Raw genomic sequence first — 27,017 nt, forward strand, 5'->3', positions numbered from 1 at the left:
TGTGCTACTCAGAACTGCAGCAGTGACAAAGTACACCATGATGTGGTGGACCTGAAAGGTTGGACCTACATAAACAAAGAGGTAGTAATTACAAAGCTTCTGAACCTGCATCATTTCCCAACTGTAACCACACATGCTTTAAACCCATGCAGACACTGTAATTTTAAAGGTAACTTAGAATGTAAATTACCTTTAGAATGTTAGTAAAGGTGGAAGAACTGAAAGTTACATGCCCAAAAGATACATAGATCAAAATATAGGTAATACAGCTATTTTCTAGTCTTTCAAAAAGTAGCATGTAGAGCTTATAGAATGATGCAGCTGTGAGAGATGTGGATGTCTGTCTAAGGACAAACCTTATAGGCAACCAGGAGTTAAGTATGAAGCTTGACCAAATGAAATCAAGCGTGCGAAGCGTCAGCAAACCGAGTGAAGCAGTTTACTTTTTCAGAGCTTTCACAGGTCTCTGCTGTCACCTCTGCTGAGAAAAGGAATCACCACAGTGCAGAAGGGAATGGTTATAATGATGCAGTAACCTTTCTTTGAAGCAAACATTTTATACCTTAAGCTCTATGCCAAAACCATATTTTAATATTTTAAATTTTGTCTTCTAAATTATTCAGGTACAGAGATGATGAATATAGAACAGCATTTAGATAAAACAAGGTTGTGAAAACATTTAAAATTATTTTTTTACATTTAAATTTCAGCTGCTGACATACTCAAAATTAAAATAACCTTCCCCCCCACCTCCAAAAAACAAAATAGTGTAAAAAGCATATATTACAGTTAAGTCCACTAAAGTACCAAAGGCAAAACCTGCAGGAAGCAACATAATATTGACTAACCCTATTGTAATACAATGTAACAAATTTGTGAATGTTATGTGCCTATGTGTAAAGATGGAACAGCAAGTCCACTGAACTCACAGCATAGCATCTTAATGACCTATGTGGCTATTTTAAAAGGTGATTATGTAGAATTGTGCTTTATTCTGTGCCACTTTTGGATCCCATGCAATTTTTAAATATACTAGAATAATTTTATTTGTGTCATGTGGCTATGACTAAGTTAACAAAACTTGCAGTTTAAATGAATCACTGGGGCACCAGGTAAAAGCCCTGGTGGCTTCAAAGAAGCCCACAAAAGGATGCTGTATCACTGAATGAATGAGGAACACAGGAAGCAGCCACAAATACACTCTCTACTCAGACTTTAGGGAGAATCTTCTACAACCTTTTTCCTACAAACTCTACAAAGCTTTTCTAATAGACATCTCTCCAGCTTATAGATATCCATATTGCACTTTATTTCCCACTGCTAATCTATAGCTGCTGCATAGGTTTAGGCTTTTACCAGCAACTACGACTACTGTGACAAATAGCCTTTAGCTGATCACAATTGGCATCCCTTTAATGTTAAGGCTTGGGCACACTTAGAATCTCTAAGATATACAAAGTTAGACAGATATTGTTTTTAAATTGAAGCTGGAGAATGTAGTCATCAGCCTTAAAGAGTAACTAACATTTCCCAATCCAAAAAGTCTCCTTTAATTATCATCCCTCTTGTAGTCCAAATACGTAATTCCTAAGAACTAAATTGAATTCTGTTAATGCTGAGCAATACTGCTTCTCAAGCTTTTAAAGTGTTTTCTTTCTGACATCATCTGTCTTCATGTGACACTTCAGTTTTGTTTTCTTATTAACAGTGAGTCAGTCTAATTTGCTGTTACTGGGTATTTCTTTTTTTCCCCAGGGGAAGGTATGCAATAAAAAGCTGAAAAAAGATCTCATTTCACAGCTTTCAGCAGCATGCATACTCCTTCTATTTCTTGACCAAGAATATTTTTGGTAATATTGCTGTATAAGAAATATGTTTAAATCATAAGCACTTGATAAGGCTGGATGTAGTTTTCTCAATAGACTGTACAGCAGACTGGTCAGGACATGTGACTTTCTATAAAACATAATACAAGCAACCTTTCATCCCTGACTCTATATGATTCTTGCACAGTATGTTAACTAAAGTCATAATAATATTTCTTCTCTTCAAATGACATGGGAACTTGTTACCACTGCTGTGTTGCTAACAATATCAATCCCATAAATGAAGGGTTTTTTTTTCCTATATTACTAGTCAAGAACAACCTTTTCTGAAGATGAAAGCAATCCTATTGGTGCAAAAATGCACTCAAGTGTTCTGCAAAGGGGGGAGGGGAACTCATCTTGTCCGACAGGTTGCTTGAAAAAGAAGAAGACCCATTACTGCCAGGATTTTGAGGGGATGTGTTCACTTCTCTATCCAAGCATAGCCTCAGTCGTCTTCTCAAGTCTTAAAAAGGAGATAGATCATCTTTCTTTACATGATCAGACTGGTTAACTCCAGCTTTTTTGAATTATGATTCCAGCACACAAGTTCCTTGACACAGCGGAGTAAATGCTGTTACTTTTAACTGAAAGTCCTATGAAAATAAAATAAACTAAACTGCAACTAAATTTGGGCCATTACACTGAACAGCTCCTTTATACAGACTTACACTTCTAAGTAAACTGATAGGTCAGCTCTCACGGGAAACCCCTCCTTTGACCTGTACTCCTGTCCAGCTTCCCTGAGAACACCAGCTACTCCAGTTCGAGGTCACTCAAAATGTGAAATGTGATTTGATAGTCAGGTGCTACTAGTCCTAAGTCATGACACTCAATCAGCATAGATTTTTTTTAAATGCCTCTTTGCATGAAAACTGGGTGTTTCAGTGCCATATAAATACTATTATAGACTTGCTTTATTTTTAACAAAGACTACAATACTATTGCTACACACTGTTGTCTTTTTACCAAGGCAGTACAAGGGCTGGGATCTTCCAGGGCAGCTTCTCATTTATAATAGAAACTGGTGATGCAAAAGAGACATTTTTATTGTACTTTTTGGTCAAAAAAGTAAGGAAGTCTTGTTTCTATCAACAGGAGCATAAAGTTTTGTTTGCAGAACTTTTAACAGCTCTGCCCAGCTGTTGGAATTCTTTCACATTTCTTTTTCTCCCACAAAGAAAACTCTTTTAACCCTTTTGCACAAAGTCAGTTGATTTTCCTCCTTATATCCAGATGGGATATTCCTAGTTCAAGGCCTCTCAAAGTCAAATAGCTAGGAAAGATGAGCTGAGCATTCCTTGAGTAGCATAGCAGCTGCATAAAAAAGGAAAATTGGATTTTCAAGTGCCAGACAAAGAACACTACTTTTAGCCTGCAAAAACATGGAAACAACTTTCTGTGTAGCATCACAAAAAGACAGCTTTAACTCTTCTTGTGTAGAACTTCATTCTGATTCTCTTCAGTGGGTTTTAATATAAATTGTATGAACAGGTGATCATCTACTTTGATGCATTACTGAGAGCTCCTGGCACATCACTTGTTGCCAATATTTTTGCACTGAATTTAATCATAAAAGGAAATTCAAACACTTTCTACTATCAGAAGAAACAAATATTTTTATAATTAAAAATCAATATACCTTGAACAGCTAAGTAATAGGGAGATTTGACTTTAAACTGAATCCCCATTTTTCTAAGACCAAGCACATACTTAGAAACACCATGCACTATAAGACTGCAGTTCAAAAATCAACTGGTTCAAAATAACTTAGCTTTCTCTGCATGTTTTTTTCTGTTTGGGTTCTTCACCCCACCCCAACTCAAAAGGTTTCTGGATGACAGTTTAGTGCACCAGTACACCATCTTTTTCAATAAGGAGGCAACAGTGATTAGAACACAGCAGACATTGTTCTGATAGAGGAAGTTTAACATCAGTATCTCTTTGAAGCACATACAGCCATGTGCTTTCAGCACTTCAGGACTGATAATTCACAGTACCTTTTACATATTCTTGACTATCATTAGTTTCCTCATGAGCTCTTTTTAAATAAATTATACCATCTTACACAACACTGTAAGGGACCTTGTGATAAAGAAATAGTAGGGGAAATACTGTCTTTATGCCAAACTTTTCAGTTCTTTACCTTTGACCACATCGCTCTTCACTGTTCTTGACTCGCTACTGACTAGGATCACATGACAAAATAAAAAAGGAGATATGAGTGGGTACCTAATCTTCACAAATCCTAGCTTTTTTCCTGGCTTTACTAAGAAGGACTTGTGCATATGCTCCTTTGCTTGTTATACATATAAATTCACATCATGACTAACAGATTATTGACCAATGCCACATCTTTAATTACAATGTTATAATGTTCATGAAAACACTTGTGATGCAATACTAAATAATTTATGAAGTAGGACATGAACTCAGGAGAAGATGTAAGAAGTATTTGCTTGCATCTGAGAAGGAGCTACATGGAGTGCAGTGCACTGAAATCAATCAGTGAACAAAGCTCATTCAACAGCTTCTACAGTACCACTACCCTTCATTTTTAAAAATATAAATCAGTAGCTTTGATTCAGTGTGCCCTTAAAATTACCCTATTATCTGTGCATTTACATTACTCCTTCTTCTTTTGTGATTCTAAAATTAATTGCTCCAGTACAGTTCCCATACTGCTCCAGTACAGTTCCAATAGTTCTTCCTTCTACTGCCTCTTGTTTAACTTGGATCAAAGTATTCTGACCTCCACCAGATCTCATTAGCACTTCTGCAGGAATGTTCTCCAGTTATATCCTATTTGTTACCACCCAGACAAAAAAAAAAGGCAAATGAATTCCACAAAAACCCTATTTTTGATTAAACTATTTTCTCAAACCTTTTTGCTCAATAGCAAAGGCACAAAAGAGTGAGGGACTAGGATCAGGGTTAATTAATTTAATGGCAGTTTCAGGAATAATAAATGAGGAGAGCAGGCCCTATTATCACACTTTTCCAGGCTACTGCTTTGAAATGTTCATCATTTTAATTTAAAATAAACAATCTTTGATTCATTAAAAAATAAACAAATCAAAACCAAATTCTTATAGGTTTAGGCCTAGTATTACTTAACTACTTACCTGCCAAAGCTTGCTACAAGCCTATATAGAAAACAAACTGTGAACAAGTTAAGTTAGGTATTACAAAGCTTGTATGTTTTGCACACCAGTTGCATACTTTTACATATTGGTGAACACTGATGGTTTTTGGGTTTTTTTTCCACAAACCCAAATTTTGATTTCTTTTTCCCCCCCAAAAAATTATTTTTCTTCTCAGCTGGTAAGATTTTCTCAAGGAAAGACAGCACATCCTTTACAAAACTGATTCAAAAGCACAATAAAAATATGATTATGATCTAAAACCTCTTTTTTTTAATGTGTCATGCTTATTGCTGTTTTCCTGTATTGAAAAATACACACTTCAACAAAGTGGAAACCCAGTGAAACATTTTGTAATGAATTTAACACTTCGGTGGCTATCAGTAATGAGTCAACATTTCCTTAAAAGAAAAAAATACCAGCTACCACGACAATTACTTTATACAGGGCACAGCTTAGATCCCTGCAATCGGAAATGTGTAGGTGACCCCACCCTTGCAGAGACCCAGTTATGCTACTGGGGTTCCATTCACTCATGCTCATCCAGTTAGGTGACCGTGCCTGCTCAACAGACACCAGAAGGGTCTTTTGTATTTCCTCTATCTTACAATAACACATTGTCATACATACTGGAAAAACATCCACACAAATGTTCAGATTTAAATCCGAAGACATAATGAAATGCTCACTTCCGATTTGTGTAGTACTTAAACTGGCCTCTATATTGTCACTTTGTTAACTAAGATAAAAAAAGTCTATTTCCACATACACGACTTTCTTTTACCCTCCTTCCAATATCAAACATAACATCAGTTTAGAGACATTTTGATTAGCATCAAGACAATAAAACTGCAACTATGGGAAGACCACGTGGACTTTAAGAATCCTGTATTATAAACTCTGTCATAGCCAAACATTAATAACATCTACTTTCAAAATATCTGTTTTTAAATCTATTTAGCTAAGTTTAATTAGCACATTTATTTCATAGGAATATGCTAGATCATATTTTGAAAAATAGTATTTGTTAAATTGTTAATAAGTTTTAGATCCAACTACTTGCTTTTTATACTGATGGTTTGATTTATAAACTATTTAAGATAAAAATTAAACTTCAGAAAGTCAGGCATACCTCAAAGGGACACAGTGCCCTATCTCAACAGTAATAAGTTATGGTTCTGCCAGTAATGTGGCTCCATCTCAACTATTTGTGTCTCTGACATTTTGAGGCTTGTAAGTTGTCCCATGGTTGGGAAAAGTGAGTAGGTAGAAACCACCTAGTGTTTTCTTCCCTTCAGCTTTAGTTTAAGAAAGACACAAGAGCTGTATAAATTGACCTCTCTCCAGACATTAACTATGAAACCTTAGGCTAGCATTAGAGGCAAGTCCTCAAGAATTTGCCAAGAATGATCTGTTACAACGCACAGAAAATTGATCTTAGGCTGAGAACTCAAGAGTGCACACAGATTAACTACACAAAGCCCTGGTCTGTACTGCACTGCACGAGAAGGCCAGCAGAATGAATGTACAGTACCTTTCATCTTGTCCCAGATCCTCACTGTCTGGCATTTCAGATGTAAAAAGGAACTCTCTCTCTACCAATCTAGATAATCCAGGCAACGATCTTCTAGTCTGTTTTGTGTTTTAGATGTGACAACCAGGGCACCTGTCCGGTTTGCAGCTGAGAAGAGCACTCCTTGCTCAGAGAGCAAATGTTTACAAGACATCCTAAGTGCTTGCTGGTCTTGAATGAAGTTCAGAGCATTCAGCTTTGATTGGCTAAGGCTATAAATAAACAAGTCGTGACTCACCTCACACACTATGACAGGGTGTTTAGTAGCAAGCACAGCCAAAAGCAAAACAGTTGGCTCTTTTTTTCTTCTGGTCATGTGAGGGAGGCTCACCACCCAGTTAGTACATTTTATTTTTCTGCTTCCACTGGAAATCTTCCTCACCATCTGCCAGTTTTCTCAGGTGTAAGTGAGCAGCAACCAAGATGACAGGAAGATAAATGACACAAACTTAAACTGCTGAAAAATGTAAGACCTTATTCTAACCGTAAAAATATGATCTCCCCCCCATAAAGTGTCAGTTACGAGCTGACAGAAGAAGCAAAATTATTCTCCATTGACTACATACACAGAATAAAAAAAAAATAACTTTGATAACTCTTTCAATATAAGGATCAGGAAGATGAGTTTTAAATAAAAATTAATTGCATTGTTTTCAAGTTCTGATTCCTGGCTTGTCTGCTACAGGCAGTCTTAGCTATCACAAGGATTCCAGCAAACTGTACTGGAAGAGTCCTCAAAATCAAAGTATGCCAGGATGAGGTTTTCTGCTAAAATACCTCAAGTGCCTCTGTGAACAACCTGAGATGAATTGACGAATTCACTTTCCTCCTATGGCTTGGTGCAGCATGCATGACAGGGATTCTGTCACTCCAGCTACACCAGCTATGTCTCTATTAATTTTCAACACCCCCAACCTTATCTGTGCTGATAATGCTTTGTCACACAGCCCAAGACTCCAAGGATCACATATGTACATTGTTCAGCACACTGCTCAGCACTGCTCCTTCACATGGCTTCCTTCTTCCATTAAACAACTTGACCTATTATTCTTAATATATTTTCAAATAAATATTATATCCAGAGATACCTGCACAGAAATCTCTTTTTTTTTCCCAAGAAAGAACACAGTAAGATTTAGACCTGCCTCTCCTGCATGGGAAAACTGTCCCAGGAATGTTAACAATAAATTTAAAATAATAAAAAAAAAGTAAACCTATAACAAAAGGTATGTCAGACTAAAGACAAGACCCCATACCTCTGACTTGGTAAACTGCATTTGGCACATTATGGGTAATGCATCGTTCACTGAAAAGATGACTTAACATTCAAAACTACAAGGAATTCTATCAATTTCTTCTTATTTCATTATAAAATGCTTCAAAATGACTAGGAAGATCTAGATAAAAATTGCAAGAATTCCTTAAACTATAAAATCACAGAGCTATTACTTTTACATTTATATTGTGGTATATGGTTTATATTTACTATGTGAGTATCTGAATTAAGAAAATTCTCAGGAAATGGTGAGAAAAAAACCAAAACAGGAATGCTGCCTATTTGTGAACTACAACTTCCTTAACTCTTCTCCCAGCATTCCAGTTAGTTCCTTTTTCCTTTTCCTAATCTCATCCAGTCATCTGTATTCATAGCTTTCCTCAATCTTTCACAAGACATGTTGTTCCTGAAGTAGTATAATGGACTTTAAAAAGGCAGGAGGGAGAAGAAAAAACAGGAGTAAAGTCCTATGCCTGGATCATGCAAGGCAATATATAAATATGTATTAATAAATGTCTTTCCCTACTCAACAATGATGTTCCATGGTCACCCACATGCGCACATTCCAGTCTCATCTTCTCCTTTCTATTTCTTTTTCTGATAGTTACAGCTGAAATATTTAGAACTAAATTTCCTTCAAGCTTACCCTGAAAGAAGAGCGGCTAAATTAAAAAAATCTTAATTAATAAAAGTATTTATGTGACAGCTTCAGTTTCCAATTAAAATTATGAAGTGCTCTAATTAGGAAAAGCACCAAAAGAAATAACTGAACTCTGTAAACATACAAAAGCACCATTCAAAGCTTAAATGTAGCACCAAAGATGAAAGCAAGCAAAACTAAACCCCTTGTTCAATTTGAACTGCTTTTGTTTGTTTACATGCACTGCAATACAGTTTTACATAGCCACATGTATTTACTATGCAAAATGCCTTTTTACATAATACTCATTTGTAATGCATTTGATGATTACAGTCAGAAGCTGAAAAGCTTTCAGTATCATATTTATCTCTGTATTTCAGTCTTTGAACTTGACATGTTCCTAACTCTTCAAGTATTCCTTTGGACTGTTCATTTCTTTGTCACACTCTGTATGCAATGTTCACTGCTACAGCAGAAAAATGCTTCACTGTTTACTTTTAAAATTCCGCAGAACCCTTCCCCACCCACAGTGAGGTAAGGAGTATAAAACCACCTTATTTATTTATTGATAAGCAACTTCTGGAAAGATTATGTTCAAAAGTGTCTATTAAATGAGTAACTGAAATACCAAGGACCTGTTAACTTGGAAGCAGAGCATTTATAAAACACTTCAATACTCAAAAGACTAGCTTCTACTGATATCATTGCTCATCATTTTTGCAAATGACTTCAGAACAGCATGAGTGCATAATCAGCTGAACTGCAATCACACTCAAAAGACCAAATCACCAGTAAATTTGGCTCAATTTTTTGAATTCTTTTGCACCTGAAGGAATTAAGAGCTTGTATTGGCCCATCTGAAGCCAGATCAGCAGATCAGGCTCCAGACTTCTTCACAGTCGCACAAGATGGAATGACGTCTCCCAGTACGCCTGGGTGGAACAGGAGCAGGTGAGCCGAAGTAGTGTACTGATTTAGGTCAAAGGGCTTCTGGCATCTCCTACTGTGTCCAAAAGTGCAGCCTTGAGAAAATTTGCTGCCTTCTCCAAATCGTCTTCTAGCCTCCAATTTGTCACTCCTAAGTTTACTTAACCGGCAGTGATGTCTGTATTTTTAGCTCTGAATGGATTTCCATCCTGTGATAGCATCTATAGCATCTTGTGGCAGGGACTTCTGCAGCTTAACTATGTGCAGTTTGACAACCATAAAACCAACCAAACCCCACCTAATGTTATTTGCTTGGATCTAGCCACTTCAACTTATTTCTGAGAAGTCTTATACTAGAACAGAGAGCTGACAGTCAACTTTCTTTAGCTCTTCACAGCTATTTAGCATTTTTGCAAACCATTATCATACCATTTTTGATGAGACTGCGGAATTGAAAGGTGGAGCTGGCTAGGAAAGAGCTTGCCTGATACTAGAATTGCTAAAAATACTTTTAAAATGTTTTTAACATGGAAAACTCAAAGTGACTAGAAGTGATAGGCTGAGAAAGGAAAAACTCTTACCCTGCCCATGTTATTTTTCAGGGAGGTTCTTACTCCGTTGCTTAGTTGCAGCTAACACTACAACTTTCTGGATTGCAGGGGACTTTGGTCAGTCCTCTCTGTTCCTTTTAAGTTCCTTCTTGCCACCTTTGAAGCCTCAACTTATATGACTAATCCTTGCTCCTCCCAGCAACCTCTTTGCTTGTGCTATCTTCCAACCTTGGTATGTTTGTCACTTCTCACATCCAGCACTTTCTGAAATTTTCCCTCCCCTTGGCTCATTGGTTCCTCAATAGGAAGAACCCCTTCCACCTTACAGAAAGATCTAGCCCCTACCCCCATTACTTCTGAAAGGAACATGAAAGCACTTGACTTTGTAAACAAAAGGAAGAAGATAATAGCAATCATGCTCTTGGTCAGCTCATTCAGCTTTAAAAGCCTTATTTTGATTGCTTGTTTCATGTATACAAGCTGTTACATGTCCTCAAACATCCTCCCTGTTCTTTTCCAAACTCCTTCTATGTTTAGTATAAATGATTTAAGGTGAGAGACCCTGGAAATGTACACCACTATTCATGGTGTGGATATCGTATTGATTTACACATTTTGACCCTTTCTGTGAGTTGTTCCTCATACTCTGTTGGCCCTAATTACCACAGTTTTACACATAACTTTTCAGAGTACATAGTAGTCTTTATTTTATTTGGATAACTTTAAGAATCAGTCCTTCTTATTTCTGCTCATCTCCATTACCCTGTTCTTCAACTAAGGAGACCTCTTCTAGACCTTTCTCAAAACTTCCTTGATAGTGGCAAATGTCTCTCTCTACCACCAGATACTAAGACACCCCAAAAAATGTGCTGGCACACAGGTCAGCTGCTAGCCTGACATGCTGCTTGATCAGGAAATCTTACTAGGTTTGCTCTTGCTGAATACAGATTTGGACTGAACATGTATCATAATGATGAAGTAAATTGCCTTCCCCCCAGACAGTATAGACATCTATGTGAAATTTTCCTTTTCTTGGCAGGCACAAAAGACTTCAGAGGCAGTCATCAGCAAAAGAAGGAAAATAAAAGCTATGTTCTTGCCAGAGACAAGGAAGTGGCCCTAATGAGTAGCTGAACAGATCAGAAATAGTGTCAGATTCACTGTTTTCCATACTCAGATACTGCTCAAGCACTTCAGCAGGTAGGTAAAAGGCAGTGTGCTGTCCATGGGGAGTACGAAGGGAATGATCTGGTATTGCGTGGTAGATGGTGTACCCCACCCAGTCTGCAAGCTTTCAAAGATGTTTAATTAGTCAGCCCGTGGCACGCTTTAGCTGGTCAGCCAGATCCAGAACTAGTCACAATCACTGTCCCTTCTATGTCTCTCCTTGTCTAAAATGAGAGCAAGATGGTGCTTTCAAAGCATAACCTTGTTCTAATAATTTAGTCTCACTTCTAATAATGTGGATGAAAAAATAATGAACACCATGCTGTGCACTTAAAGATATCCTAAAAAACCAGAACTGACTCCCAGCAAAAAAAAAAAATCACACTCCTAAATTCTGTATGCAGTTCATATATCCAGAACGAATGGAAAGTCTAGCATTTTACTTTTTGTAGATGGTTTATGCTAATGTTATTTTCAGCAAGAACGCGCACTTAAAAATTATCATTGCTGTCAAAGGCATGTTTAGAATTAAAACTAATTTGAAATGCATGTTTTTTCTACTGAAATAATTCATATTAATAACATACATAAAGTCCCCTCCCCCCCAATTAAGTATTTTCCACCCCTTTTTCAATATAGAAAACAGAATATACTGGTCACACTTGGGGGTGGGGGTGGAGTGTGTGTGTGCACGTGCAGGCGCATATACATTTATGTATTTATAAGTATACATTTTACCGTATTTCATCAATTTGAAGTGCGCACCCAATTTTCCCGTGTTTTCAACATCCAAATTTGCTGAATGGTACTTGTCCCTGTTCTTTCTGGCTATGTAAAGCTGACTTCAAATTGCAAATGCTTATCATATTTACCTAACTTTGAGATGCCTTTTTACACCATAAGATATGCACAGGTACCTTGTTTTATAAGAGAGGGAGCCTTTCATACAAACATGAATGAAAAATCATCAAGACAGACCTATAAACATACTTAGTTCTTTACTGGAGTATTATAGCAGGTATAACCTCAACCTGGTAAGCTAAGCACCGTCCCAAAAAAACATTTAAGAAACCTATTACATACAAAATATAATATTGCATTCATCTGTACCTAGGAATAGGAATGGCAAAAAAAAAAGAAAAAAATTAAAAAAATATGTCCACAGTTAAAGACTAATACAAGCAAATAATATAAGTGCTCAGGAAATCTTTTTTCTCTTCATGGAATCCTGCACACTAAGCAGAACTCTTCTTTGTACTTGGATGAAATAAATAATTGTTAAAACAGTTTTTAATTCTCAGGATGCATATTCAGAAAAAATATTCCCAAACAAAACAAGCAAACAAAAACCAAAGCCAAACACAAACACCTCCCCCCTCAAAGAAACCAAAACCCACAAACAAAACAGCATTCAATTTTGACATTAAAAATGTAATGCAACATTCAAAAAGCTAAGCAAGATATTGCATGCAAGAAATATTTACTGGGCAGAACAGAGCACGTGAATATGTATGTTTAAAGAATCATAAAAATTTGAGTATAAAAGCAAACTATCAACAGACAACAAAACCTGATTTGTATCAGCAACAATGAATTGTCACAATTTGGTTTTAGTGTTTCATCATAAGGCACACATAATAATATTCCATAATGCATGACAGTATTTCCAAGTTTTTTAACACAAGGAGAAAGAAAGATTAAAGGAAGTAAGAAACACTTCAACTGCAGTTTAAAAGCAAATTACTACATTTTAGTCACATAAAGACAGCAAATCTTCCTCTGGTACAAATATGATAGATCATGCTGGATTTGTGTGACAAACACAGAAGAGCTGGAGACAGGGCGGTAGATCTTACCACTAAGGGTGAAAATCTCAACTGCTCTGGGACTTTTTGGCCATGGGATCTTGCCTAAACAGCTATAAAAGAAAGAGATTTTGGAAGGAAAAAAATAAAATAAAATCACATAATACATCACCAAGCATTTATCTGAGCAATTTCTAAAGATAACCAAATACTTTGCCAAATTTTCAAGAGACTTTTTATATACTGTTTCTTGAAATTATTTTGTTTACTATAATACATTTCCTATTTGTCCCAAGATCTACAGAAGAACTTATGTACTAGTAATCATGGTCTGTAAGTCAGTAAAGTCACATTAACATGCAATTTTTTTTCTTGCTACTCAAGATTTTGAAACCTTCCCCTCCACCTGTCTCTTTTGATCTGTAGCAGTCTGAATATTTTCCTTCTCAGCAATTGTATTCTCCCTCATTGAACAGACATTAACTATAAGAAAGGCAGACCAAATAGCAATATAACTATATAATGAAATCAGCTTGCAAACAAATTGGTCAAGACATTCAAAACTGTTAAGAAGACATGAAGACTTGAAAATCTTTTTCACAAGTGTCAATACAAACAGTTAAAGCACAATCCTTAAAAGTTTATTGTGTTTTCTAATGTAAGAATTAAATGCAGCACAAAACAAGCAAATAGACTGCCAACAAGCTACCAAGAAAATTAGAATATTTAGAAGACAATTCTGTATCTAATTCAATGAAGAACACAAGAACACACTCAGCTATGTAGAATCTTGAAGATAATTAGGCCACCCAGAGCCACATACTGACAATGCCTGCGTCTGAAAGCTTTTGCTGGTAATCTCACAGTTTGCTAAAACAGCCCACCATTACTTTATGGCTGCCATCAGCCTATGAAGAAGAGGGTATGAGATAGTTTCTTCCATCTAACCATATAATTTATTGTTTGGTGCAGTGTAATAAGATCTCATCAGAGAGTGCTTAGTGCAATCACAAGCCATAACTAGATTTAAGTCCAGGTCGCCGGTTCTGAATTAGAAGCTTAAGGACGAATAACTGCAGGACATCAAGTACTTTATAATGGAAGCACAGCACAGTTATATATTATTAATCATTTTCATGACATCAACCCTGTTCTTATGTTGCAGCTCAAAGTGCCAAAGTTTTTATTGATATTCAGAATTGCTAGCCAAATGTTTTCACACTAATTATGATTCATCTTTATTCCTTCAGGGCCACAGCTTTTTCCAATGCCTATATAATGAAAGTGAAACAGATTTCTAAATTATACTGTTAACTTATGAACTTATTAATATCAACTTATCTATTTGGTGGTTTACTGTGTGACAAGAGATAAAGTCTCTTAGAGTTTAATATGCCTGATGATAAAATTACAATCATATTCTCTTGTTTTGAAAAGAGGTTTTTTTTTGTTTTGTTCAGTTTCATTATGGTAGTTTATAAAACTGTGAAACTGTGACATAAAAAATACTAAATCATCACTAATACAACTGAGTTTCAAGGACATATTTTTATCTGATAGAGTAACTGGTAATTCATATGCTGCCTGACAGTACTTTCCAACTCCAACACACCTAAGAGCACATTAGCAAAACTGATATAATGACAATAATAAAACATCAATCTCTATAAGCAAAACTTAAAGTATTTATAAACTAAAACAGGTCAGGGAAGAAAAGTCTGAGTGCATGTCATTTAAAAGGCACATATTTGTGTATGCTGATCAACCAGCTTGTTAAAAAATAAACAACAAAACACATAAAAAAATACAGGAATCTCTTGTCATGGTTCATGTTACTATTTGATCTGGCATTAAAGCCCTATCAGGTGGAAAGAGAAAGCGACATAGAAACTTATTAAATACTAATATCAAAACTTAAAGAAAATAGTCCTGCACAGTATCACAGGCACCAATGTAGAAGGGCAAGATAGGTAATAATGAGAAATAGCAGCAATAAATACATTCTACAAAGCAATAGTATGCTTTTCACAATGGCAATTCATACATGTACACAACTGCAGATATGACAGGATGGTTAATTCTGAGATCACTGATGAAAACAAAACTGATTTTATCCTGGAGTGACTGGTGTGCCCAATTTCTTACCGGAGTTTCTCCAAAGTAAATACTTGTCAAACCACAACCATTCTGCTCTTTTAACATCCAGCCCTCCATGAAACAACTGCAAATTTAAAGCTACGAAGGCCGTTGAAACACTATACAGTTCCACAGAAAATGCAAGAGGGCAGCCAAGACCACAAAAGACAACTGGACCCCCTGCCACAATTTACACCTACTACCAAAAAACACCCCAGAGTTAAATGGCTCTTGAGCTCATACAAGTCAAGAAAGGTTCAGACCAAGAATGATGATCAATGAAGACCTGCAACTTAACCCATCTGTCATCAAGGGCACATGCAGATTTGTGATTTAGGGGAATCCCCTGAACTGGCTGGGCAAGTGCTGCCAGAACACTGAGCCAGCAGTGCTGAGCACCCGATAACCTTTGCCCTGCCTCAAGAAGATGATAATAGGCATGACATTTTGCCGAGAGGCTGACAGCACTACTGAGAAGCCAAATTTAACTTCAGCTACCAAGACTTCTATCTCAAAGTAAAAAAAACTCATATATTTTCCTTTCCATGTTCCTTTATTATTAACTTTTATTTAAAATCAATCCCTTCCATAAGGTGGTCCATAACACAGGTATAGATTACCTTGTTTCACACAACACAACAGCAGCTCCTGTCACTGTTAAAACTTCTTTTCCTCTCATTTTCCATAGACATCTGAGGATTTCTACCGAAATCTTTTTGTTAAGCTATAAAATATACATTTCAATAGCACATTATTTCTGAAAAAAAAATAAAAAATTAAGCATTCATTTTAGAAGTTACTTATTCATACATCTTTTATCTATATAATCTGTAAAATTTTATCATGGCTTTTGCTGTTTTCCTTCAAAATCTTGATCTCCAAGATACCTATGAGAAAGCATCCTTTGCTTTAGAAAACCTTCTGTACTGATATACAGATCACAGAATATCTCAAGTTGGAAGGCAACCATAAGGGTCATTGAGTCCAACTTCCTGGATGTTCCTATAGATGTTCCTAGAGAGGAGGGAAGTAGAAGGGTGAAAAGCAAGTAACACTAAGACTTTTACTTTAGTTCAGTGAGGTTAGTTTTTCTTACTAATAAACAAATGCACACACCACACAAAAAAAAACCCCAAACTCCAAGACTTTATTTAGGAAATATTCAGAGTACTTTAAACACATCATCTTTCAACTGCTTTTCAGGTATCCTGATTTTCCCTCCAGCTCATTTAAGTAACTGACAAAGAAAGCCACAGAATACTAATTTTCATACGCTAAAGTTGTTCTTTACCATGTAAAAAACCCTCTTCAGTATTTTTTTATTTGATTATTGATGGATGAAATAAATATTTTCCAAGGTACATCTGGAAGGGTTTTGAGCAAAGTATTTGAACCTTTAACAAAAAATACCATTTATGTGTCCGTTTCAGAAAAAAAAAAAAAATTATCATTGTATTAAGGAGTTTTCAGCTGAACTTCCATGTTTTGAGACTGATTAAAACACACAGTATCTAATTCAGCTAACAAGGTGGGAAAGAAGTTGCCAAACTACACATTTTAGGTAAACTGTCTGCTTATGGTGAACTCACAATGGAAACAGTTTTGTTCATGTACAGCCCTGGCATGAGAACTTCATTCAGTAATTGTTCAGATACATTTAGAGTCTTCGCTATCAATATGCAAGACAAAAGTCTTACATGCTTTTGTCTCAGTTTGTGTTCTAAGAAAACATAAACATGCATTGGGCTAAAAGTTCTTAAAAGTGTTTTGAACAATTTTTTTGTAAAGACCAGCCATGCAAACCTCAGATATTACTACTCTGATTGATTTTATTACTCTGATCTCATGCCTAAATACATAAAAGCAAGTTCTTAAGGTACATGTTGACCTTGCAACTTCTGTGGAATGTAGTGGTAGAAACAGACAGTCTAGCTATATTAGCTTCTGGGATTTCTCAGACTTAAACATTTATATACAATTTATTAACAACGTATACACAATGCAGAAATAAAGAGATGTATTTATTTCAGCCTTACTAGGTCACTTAACTGAATAAAAAGTCAATGCTTGTAACGCTTTTAAGAATAACAGCTACACTGGGTAAGCCAAAGTTCCATCTAGCCCTGTGCCCTGTCTTCAACAGTTGCCAACATTGAATACCCGGGGATACTTCAACAACAGAATACGAACATGGGAAAATATGCATTTTATGGAAGTATCATTCCAATACCAACCTCCAACTATCTGCAACTCAGCGACATTCAAAGACAGAGGTAGTGATATTTATTTAATGGCCTTAAACGAATTTTCTTTGAAGAACTGTCCTACAATTCATGTTTTTAATTCACATATAGTTCTAATGTTTACAACAATCATGTGCCAAGGATTTCTAAAGCTTAATTACATTCTTTTATTTTTCCTCAACAGCATGATCCTTATGGTGTCTTAGAGACCTCTATTATATTTCCCCTTAATTATTCCTTTTCTCTTTTGAAAAGTCCTATCTCATCTCTTGTTCTTTACATTTTAGCTAATACCTTTTGGAAGCTCTGCTGGACTACAGCAATCTGCTCAGCATTCTGTCACAGTCTTCTTTCACTGTCTGAAATTTTTAATATAAATTTTTAAAGAATGTTAATATTTACCTTTCAAATATTTGAAACACCTATTTCTACTGCTTTCATATTGGATGTTTTTATATTCACCATGAAATTCTCTGAAGCACTACTGCACACTATGAAGTGATCTATGGTAACATCAATAGCCACAGATACGTCAGTGATCTGTTAATTGAATTGTGAATCCAAGCACTTCGTGAAAAAAAAGCTGAACTTCAGAAAGAGCCTCATTCTACAGATTTAAAATCTAAGAAAGAAAAAGGTGTGTGTGTCATATGGAGCTGTGACCACAACATTCGGGTACATTTGAGAGAACTTTTATGGTTTTGTACTGCAGTAAGTATTTATTTCTGAAAATTTTTATTAAACCGGTTTCCTGAATATGTCTGATTATCTTCATGCAACGAGTGGAGAAAACTGCAGAACATGCAAAACATAATGAACATATGCTACCCTCTATTTTCCTCAGTGTAAAAATAAAAGACAGCTCTATAGAGCTGATTTCAAGTGTTATTTAGACTCTAAAACAACTTTCAAAACAAAGAAAAAATAATTAAGGCATGAAATATATTTCAATAGGTAAACATGCAACAGCTCTTCTGACAGTAAGAAAAACAAAAGGAAGGAGTATCAGACTTGTTTCAAAACAGCTAGGCTGTTTTGCTCAACTGTATGTCGAAACGCCTAAAAGAGTATAATATGTTACTCTGCTGATAGGCTCACATGCTTCAACAGAACTGTGTGCCAGGACATTCCTTACTAAATTAGTGACTAATCAGATGTTGCGCTGGGAAACACACCCTCAAGTGTTACAACAACTCAGGCATCTGCATCTGCAACATTAAAAAAAAAAACCCCAAACACAAACAACAAAACAACCAACAAAAAAACCCGGGGACTCAGACTATAGGTTCTTATGTCCTCTGTAAATAACTTTTATCATGTGTTCTGCAATCTAATGCTTGCATTTGGCAAACCAGATGCAATAAAATGTCAAAACCCAACTAATATATAAACTCAACTCTACTTATTCTGATCTTTCTCTTAACACTGTTTTAAAGATTCAAAGAAATTACTTTCTCCTCCTTCCATGGCAATAGCTAGTAAATATTCCTAAATACCTTGTTTTGTTAATTATAAATGTTTCTTACTTCTTTTATCAAGTTCTCAAATTAACCTAATTGCTTGCTTCTTTTTCCTTTTTATCACCTTCAAATTTCCAATATGCTTTATAAATTGCTTAGAATTTGAAAACTTGACAGGAATTAACTCAATATGATATTAAGGAGACCTGCACATATTTCTCCTTGTGCAATACAGTGTTTTTACAAAACTGAAATGTATTTTCTATATTCTTGCTGCTTACAAGGGGACATGCCGCATATGGAAAACTGTGTAGCACTATAGAATTTTAAATCTTTTGTTCTTGTCACTGAGATCTAAGATAGTGCAAACTATTATTTGAGTAATTCATTTTCTCAAACCACATATAACAGTACAGAAAAGCAAGCTTTTTGAGTACAGAAAACAGATACAGATTCAAATGGCTTGGGTTTCAAGCTCTAGAAACCTTCGCATTGTCTGCAGAATGACCTGAAAGCTGGTCTCATGAAGCTGAAATCAACGTCAGGGACAACCAGGCCCAGAACCATTTCTGTATATCATGTGTATGCATTCTCATAATCACATTGATGATAGTTTGTGTGGCAAGAAAAAAAATCTGTGACTGGCAACAACAGAGACAAGCAATCATGGAAACTGGGAGGGAAATGACTCTGATAAATATTCCTATGGCAGGTTTGGGCATTTGAATCAGTAACTTTTTTGTGTGGAGCAAATCCTATTCTTCTTCTGAAAAATGACAAAATAATAAAAGCAGTACTTCTGCTTACAGAAAACAGGCAATTTAGACCAATATTAAAAGGAGGAAAAGCTATTTGTACTTCCAGGAGAAGAACATATTTCATATTTTTGTGTTTGGCATAACCCATACCATTTGCTTTTCATGCAGTCTTTAGTATAGTGTGAAAATAGAGAATATGGTTAAACTTGCTACCTCTTTTTAAGGAGTTTCTTATCAAATATGATTTAACGTGTTTAAGAAAAGCAACTCCAAAATGAAACAGTCCACATTTTTAATATATCCTAAAAGCAGTCTCTATTTAAAGTAACACTGGGGGCTCCCTGAATGCTATAGTTTATAAATACCCTTTAATATGACAAGTCAAATGACTTCAGGATTGTAAGTTATCTCTCACAGTTGTTCAACTGTTAAAATGGAAAGAGGTAAGAATAGAATAAAAAATACCAACAGTGAAAATGTTACACATGCGAGGGAATAAACATAGGCAACAGGACACATGACCATTTTAACAATAATTTTTTCCACTTATATTTACTTGCTACCCTTTAAAAGGATCAGTTTTGCAAACTTCTCTCCTGAGGAGCAATTTGAGGTCTTTCATTCTGTTCAAAAGCTGATCAGAAATGCAGTCTTCCTCTACTCATGATCTGCCTTGTACTTGTTGCAATGATACCCTGTTAATTTAGGCATTAAAAATAATTTGAGGCAACCCACCAAGTTATATAGTAAAGAACATTTTAAAATACATAAAAAGGTGGAAAATATTAACATTACATTTGCAAGCAGAACAAATTTCCAAGGCATGCAAACAATACCCTACAGCTCTGTGGCAATTGGGCAGACTGTTCCTGGACTAGGCAGTAGTTAAATCTGTTGTATGGTATAATCCTACAAGGAGCTACAAGAAAGATGTTTTGACTCTATGTCAGTTTTCTGTTCTCTTTAACAGGAATTTAGGTACCTCTAGAAAAGTATTATTGCTTGCTAATCAATTCAAAGATACAGAAATAGGCAGCCAACCTCTACCTATCACCAAGTCTGCTTAAACTCTTTGAAATCATCTAACTAGAATATAACCTTGCTAATCTGAAAATTGCACTAAAAAAAGACATTGTTTAGAAGGAACAGACTTTTTCCAGTCTGCAAAGTCTCGGAATACAGTACGTCCACATAATAAAAAGGAATCAAAAGACTGCCCTCCAACCAGGAACCTAGTGTTAGTTGTAGTGTACAGATATGCAGTTACTTCTGCATAGTTACAACTACAAACCGCGAGACATTTGACATGGATCCCCACCACAAATTAGGAAAACCATACCAGGTAATTATTCAAAAGTCCTTACAGATTAAGGATAAATATTCAGGTTGAGGGCTGACAGAGGCAGAGAGTGACAAACTCTTCCATTCAGAATGATGCAGATGCATCCAAGTCTCCTCCTTTCCCTATCTGAGCTGTACAGGAAGGCTTTTGCTACCCTGCAAGAGACAGTTCATAACTTGAGTCTAAGTTCAACATGTAAGTTGAAGTACACCTGTCTAAGAACGAATATTACTCTTATAAGGTGTCAGCCAAAAAGTACATCCAAACCTTTTGGATCCTCCAACTGGAAGGATCTTTATCTAGGATATGAGGAGTCTTTGTACTTTTGCCCACATATACTTTATTCCAAGTTTTACTTTCTTATAGAGGAAATCAATAAATCAATGAGGAAAACTGTCAATTCCATCCTTGAACAGGATTTTTTATAATTCTATTTAGGCCAGCAGTCAAAATAAGAGCATACCCTTCTACACCCTGCCTCTGAAGCATGCTATTTATAATAAACACTTCATAAATATAAACAGGTCAAAAAAAGAAAGCAAGGGCTTTATACTGAAAGTGAAGTAATATTCAGGTTTGACAGCAATATATGAAGTATGCTTGTCAGTAGTTGACAATTTCCAAACAGCTTTGAAAAATAAATAGGGAAAGGGTAATAGACAATCTGCTCAAAAATGGTCAGAGAACAACATTTCCTTAGATTCAGGAGGTACCACAATACCCCAATATTGTCCCTTTTAATTCATTTGATACTCTGTGGTGGGACTGCACCCCACAGCAAGCAAAGATTAATTGCTTGCTTCAAGAAGGGTCCCTGAATATATGACCTGAGATGGACTGTACCAGCAGAATTCCTCTGCAGTTTTTCAGATTCAGATTTTCAACAGAGATATTCACAGATTTAGCAGGTCAACCCACAAAGATGAGATAGCTGCCTACTTTAAGAGAAACTTGCAGCTTTCATTGTATGTCCAAAGTCTAGTCCACAACTCAACATAGAAGAGAGTATGTCACATTTTCCTGTACTTATACTTTTAAAGCTATCTCAGCTGCTGAGAAATACCACTGCCAATACTGCTGTGCCAGTAAGAAACATGAAAATATTAAGAAGTGAAAGGCACCTCCAAACTCTCTTGCTGGAAGCTGGAAAGACTTGGTAAATGGCACACAACAGCACTGTGAAAATCAGCAAATTCAACTGCAGCACCTGCCATACTTGCTCTTATCTAATACACAGAAGAGTAGAGCTAAGAACTTGTTACTGAAATAGTGCAAAGCTGAGAAACAGACAAATGACATGGAGGAGCTTCAGAGAAACACAAACACTTTTGGCCATCTTCTCTTTCTGAATCTCTTTATTTTAATTCACTCACCATTCAATTTATCAGTTTCCTTTCAACCCCTATCAGCTTTCAGTTGTTTTGTTTTCTTACAACACCTGCAATTTTATATATCTTGTACTTAATGTTTAGTTAACACTGTGATAAAAAGAAATATTTTATCATTACTATAAACATAGTCATGAAATGTATGTGAGACAGCCTAGATACTGTAGGCAGCAGTAGGGAGGCCGCTTTTATTCCCCAGTGATCAGAATATGGGTATTATATGACATGCCAGCAAGTGTGACACAGAGCCATCAGAATTAGGTCAGCTCAGAATCAGCAGTTCTTAGATTGTTCACAACATACAAATCCACCTGGCTGCACTCAAAGACACCTGCATTTTCTATGCAGCAGATCCAGAAGCAAAACTCTCATGAGTAATTGAACAGTGATTGCAGCTTTATGCTTCAAAAAATTAAACACAGAATAGAGCTGGCTTTTCTGTATGCTGAAAATTGCTGAAGAAAAACTGTCTCATGTTTAAACCAAAAAATGATGAACAAAGGCTTATTTCCATCCTCCCATCATTATGGAGCTAGCATTTTTCAGCCAAGTGTAACAGTTAATTTTCACTAATAAGTAACAAAGGAATTACTGAGTCACTTTGCACAGGGTGCTACATACCATGCAGTTTGCAAAGACTGCACTTATGTCAAGTACTTATTTCACATATTTAATCATGAATGTAGTGACTTCACTTGAATAAAAGTATGTCAAACCTGGTTAGTATAGTAAAAACACACGCCTCACTGTGCTGGTGCCCAGATGATCTTTCTTCCAACATGAAGGCAAACTTACAAAAGCATAGAATCATAGAATCATTTAGGTTGGAAAAGACCTTTAAGATCATACAGTCCAACCACAATGCCAGGCATAAAGATTTTTAGAAACTTTCACATGAAATCTCCTTCAGATGTTTCACAAAATTACTTCTTCTAACTTATCCAATGAATATTGTTTTATATGTGAGAAGTTACACATAGAACACTTAAAAACCAATAAGTTTAGAAACAACAATTAAAATCTCCTGTGAGAGATTAGCAAGACCAAAAAGCAACTGTTCAATCAGATTATGTGACATGTCTTTCTGTAGCTTCAAATTTTAATTAAATATTTTTATAAAAACACTATTATCAGAAGAAAAAAAAAAAATCCCAGGGGTAAACGGCAGTCTTCTGAATGACTCCCAAGTATCCCTGTGCTGCAAAACCAAAGCACACAATACAGAAATCTTTCAGAGCTCTCTAAATAGAATAAAAAGTTTAAAATAATTATTGGTAATTTTGACTACAGGTAGCCAATGAGTTAAAGGAAAAGACAAGATTGTGGGACAAATGAAAAAACAACACATTTCTCAAAGAATTATGGTTTATGAAGTTAAAATAGGGCTATCCAAGCAATTTCAGATCAACTGATTTCACCTATATAGAGATACTGACCAAATCAGTAACACAGCTAAGCTGATAAAGCAGTAAATGAGAATTATTCAGTATCCAAATAAATAAAGGAGGCATATTTCCTTTTAAAAAGTGCACAGCCATTCCTAAATGAAAGGTGGAAGCATACACCACAACTGGTGCAATGCTTTGGAAAATTTCCCATATGACACTGCAAAGCAAACTGCAAAAATAAACCTTATGTGCAATCAGTCCCCATAAAATAACTTGAGGTTTAACTCAAAAGCCATACTAAAGGGCAGGTGTTACAAGTGTCTTGTTATATGAGACTGATATGTCCTTAGCATTTTCATTCAGTATCTGCACTAATCCTTCAGATAAGTGAGTGGCAATAGCCTGGGAGGAGTGGCAGACAGAATGAGGGTTCAAAGAGGAGCTCAAACGGGAATATGGCATGGAAAAATCAACCAGCCAAACTCATTGGGGATGTACTATATTTAACAAACCAAATGCATGAATGCAAAATGGGAAAGTTTGCTAAACAAGCAGTGCAAAAAGGTGAATGTTCCTAACAGAATATAAGCTACTCAAGTTATTTGCAAGAATCTTAGAAATAATACATCTATGTCTGGGGTGCATTTATAATACATTTATGATATACAGCACAAGTCATCTCTTTTACTGGATAAGGCCTTGGTTTGAGCATCATGCCTGGAGGAATATAGAAACTCAAACAGGAATGATAAAAGTTTCTGAAAACATAAGTCAAGACTCAGCAAATATTAAATTGGGCTGATGGAATATACTTGTTAAAAGAAGTTAAAGCAGCCCCAGTGAAATTCTGCTGGTCCATTGTTTCTGCCTTTACTACTTTCTCAGACAATGCTCTTTGCTTGCAGCCATGAAAATGTTTAGCCTGTATTTTTTAACTAATAGGGATGGAAGGCAAATAAAAGTTTACAGAAAGAGGTATGCAGTATTTGTTTGGTAGTAGTACAGAGACTGGATGATTCCAAGATTTTCTCCACATGTGCTCCCTATAATGAAAGGCTAGTTGAGCTGGAGATGAGGAAGAGAGGAAAATGTCTTGTGATGGCTAAGGCAAGATCATGTTCTGCCAAAGTACTAGAGAACCATAGATAGTAATCCTGACTTCAAAAGTTTGCAAACCATTCAGGGTAAAAAGAAATCACTTATATGCAGCACACGTTATTTCTGCAAATATAAGGGAAAAACAAAAAACAAACCAAAACCCAAACAAGCCAAACAAACCAACTATTTCTACCAGTGAGATATATAACACCTACAAATGCTGCACCATCTCCTTTGTGTTAATATGTGATAAATGGTCTTCAGACTTTAAATATGATACTTTTGTCAAAGTAACAGACTTTCTATTGAAGTTTTATTATTCTGTGTTCCTGTATATATTCCAGCACTATCTCTTACAAATATATAAGCTGAAATGAACAGAACAGTAAGTACTACAAAATACTAGGAGTGGAAGTCTGAGTACACTAGATGCTTTTGGATTACATTGAAACAACTGCAGAAGGAAATATTTGCACTCTAAAGCCTATTTTAATTTATCTATTAGACTATATTCTGTCCTCTGCCTTCCTCTATGGCCACAAAGTTTTTTTCTGTAGTCTGTTACCAGATTTCACTAGTTGTGTACAGCTAAGTGAAGAACGGATCTTGTCTGGATGACGAAACCAAGATTAAAGGAGTGCACAACAGAAACTGACACCAATAGTCCCATGTTTTGGTACTGACTGGGGCACATGACTGGCCTCAGTTTACGTTAGCTTTGTTCCTACTTACAACATTTGAGGAAATGGATTAACAAGCATAAAACAGGAACACTTCCATTACAACCTTGATCTGTTTATATTTCCTAACAGAAAAGGATCTCATTTCCTAATCCACCCACCTGCCAGGAGATCTCTTCACAACATCTTGAAGGACATTATGACAGAACACTTTATATTTTTAATTTTGAGATATGATCAAGCAGGATACCCTGAAGGTCTCAGGAGTAATCTTAATATACAACCATACTGAGCTGGAGATTCACTTCAGAGAAACTCCTTGCAAACACAAAGAGACAGAGGTAAATCTAGTCCCCATACTTGTTTGTTGAGCCCTGCAGTTGTTATCGTTGTTAAATGGTATTTCAGCACATTGCTGCAAGAGTCAGCTTGTTATTTGTAACCACGAGCACTAGTCAATGGCATCTTTAAGACAGACAGGCCTTCAGACCAACAGGGAATAATGACACAAGGGTCATAAATGCAATTACTCTTCTCATCACCTAGACTTACTGTATATATTCAAAGGAAACAGAGTGTCACCAATAAGGTACAATGTACCCGACTAGCCTACAGACATTTCATTTAGAACAAAATGAATCATGTTATATACCTCACAAAGTATTTCAACTCTTTCTCCATTGAACACAAAATAAGACTAGAAAGATGATGTCATAAATCTTTAGGCAAATGACTTCCAGATTGTCTTAAGCAAATCCAGAAGTTAAACATATGCAACAGAGACACATAAAGCCTCAGATATAATAAATGAAGCATGGTAGATAGATGAAAGGGGGAATTGTCTTGCTTATCTTCAGTGATAACATGAAGAGGTTTTTCCATTGCTGCCAGTGACATTTTAAGAATAGTTTTGCACAAGTGCATTACAGAGTTATGTTTAGACACAAAAGAGGTTTTTTCTTCTTGGAAAAAGCAATAACCTCACACTGTGTGAAGTCCATCAAGCTCTGAGTGCTGGTAGTACAGGATCTGTTCTTCAGAGCACACTAACCACTGCAATGCACATAAATGTCTATAGAAGGGCTGATGCAAGTGTGGAATTTATGTAGGTCAAAAGATGAATTTGAGTCTTGGAATGTTACGACCTGAATTTGAAGCTGATCTGTCACAATACGATTTAGCACCTGCTCACCCAATAATGGATGTAGTTCCTTACGATAGTTCTTCACACATCCCTGGAAGCGACTTTGATGCCTCTGGGAGTCTACAAGTGTGACCACAGTTAACTGAGAAAAGGAATCCATAAAGGAGGGACTGGAGGAGGGGTTGGTAAGAAACAGGAACATCCTGTATTTGGACAATGAACTATGCATCTGTAACCTTCTGTCAGCAAAAGCTATTATCTTAGAAATATCCCAGTTGGCTAACTACTGAGCTTCAAGAAAGCTTCAATATTAACCCATGGTTTTCAAAATCAAGTCCTAAACTGCTTCAATAACAGCTGCCAGTTAAAAGCTGTAATCAAGTGTCCTTTTTTTCCTGTAATGTTGCTGTTTCTTCTCACAGAAGTCTAAGTC

General features: G+C 36.0%; 1 protein-coding gene across 2 annotated transcripts in view; it reads right to left on the minus strand.

Annotated features, from left to right (window-relative positions):
• RETREG1 (reticulophagy regulator 1) overlaps positions 1-27,017 on the minus strand; it is a 62,900-nt gene that overhangs the window by 18,123 nt on the left and 17,760 nt on the right. Inside the window, exon 1 of one of the 2 annotated variants that reach the window (XM_005153356.4) lies at positions 6,543-6,741. The exons of the other annotated variant lie outside the window; for it this stretch is intronic. Within the exon in view, the coding sequence (XP_005153413.2) occupies positions 6,543-6,577 (35 nt within the window). The 5' untranslated portion in view covers positions 6,578-6,741. Of the gene's footprint in view, positions 1-6,542; positions 6,742-27,017 lie in introns of those variants that run through there. 2 annotated transcript variants of the gene reach the window in all.

The sequence above is a fragment of the Melopsittacus undulatus genome, chromosome 1 (genome assembly GCF_012275295.1).
Source record: "Melopsittacus undulatus isolate bMelUnd1 chromosome 1, bMelUnd1.mat.Z, whole genome shotgun sequence".
Classification (NCBI taxonomy): domain Eukaryota; kingdom Metazoa; phylum Chordata; class Aves; order Psittaciformes; family Psittaculidae; genus Melopsittacus; species Melopsittacus undulatus.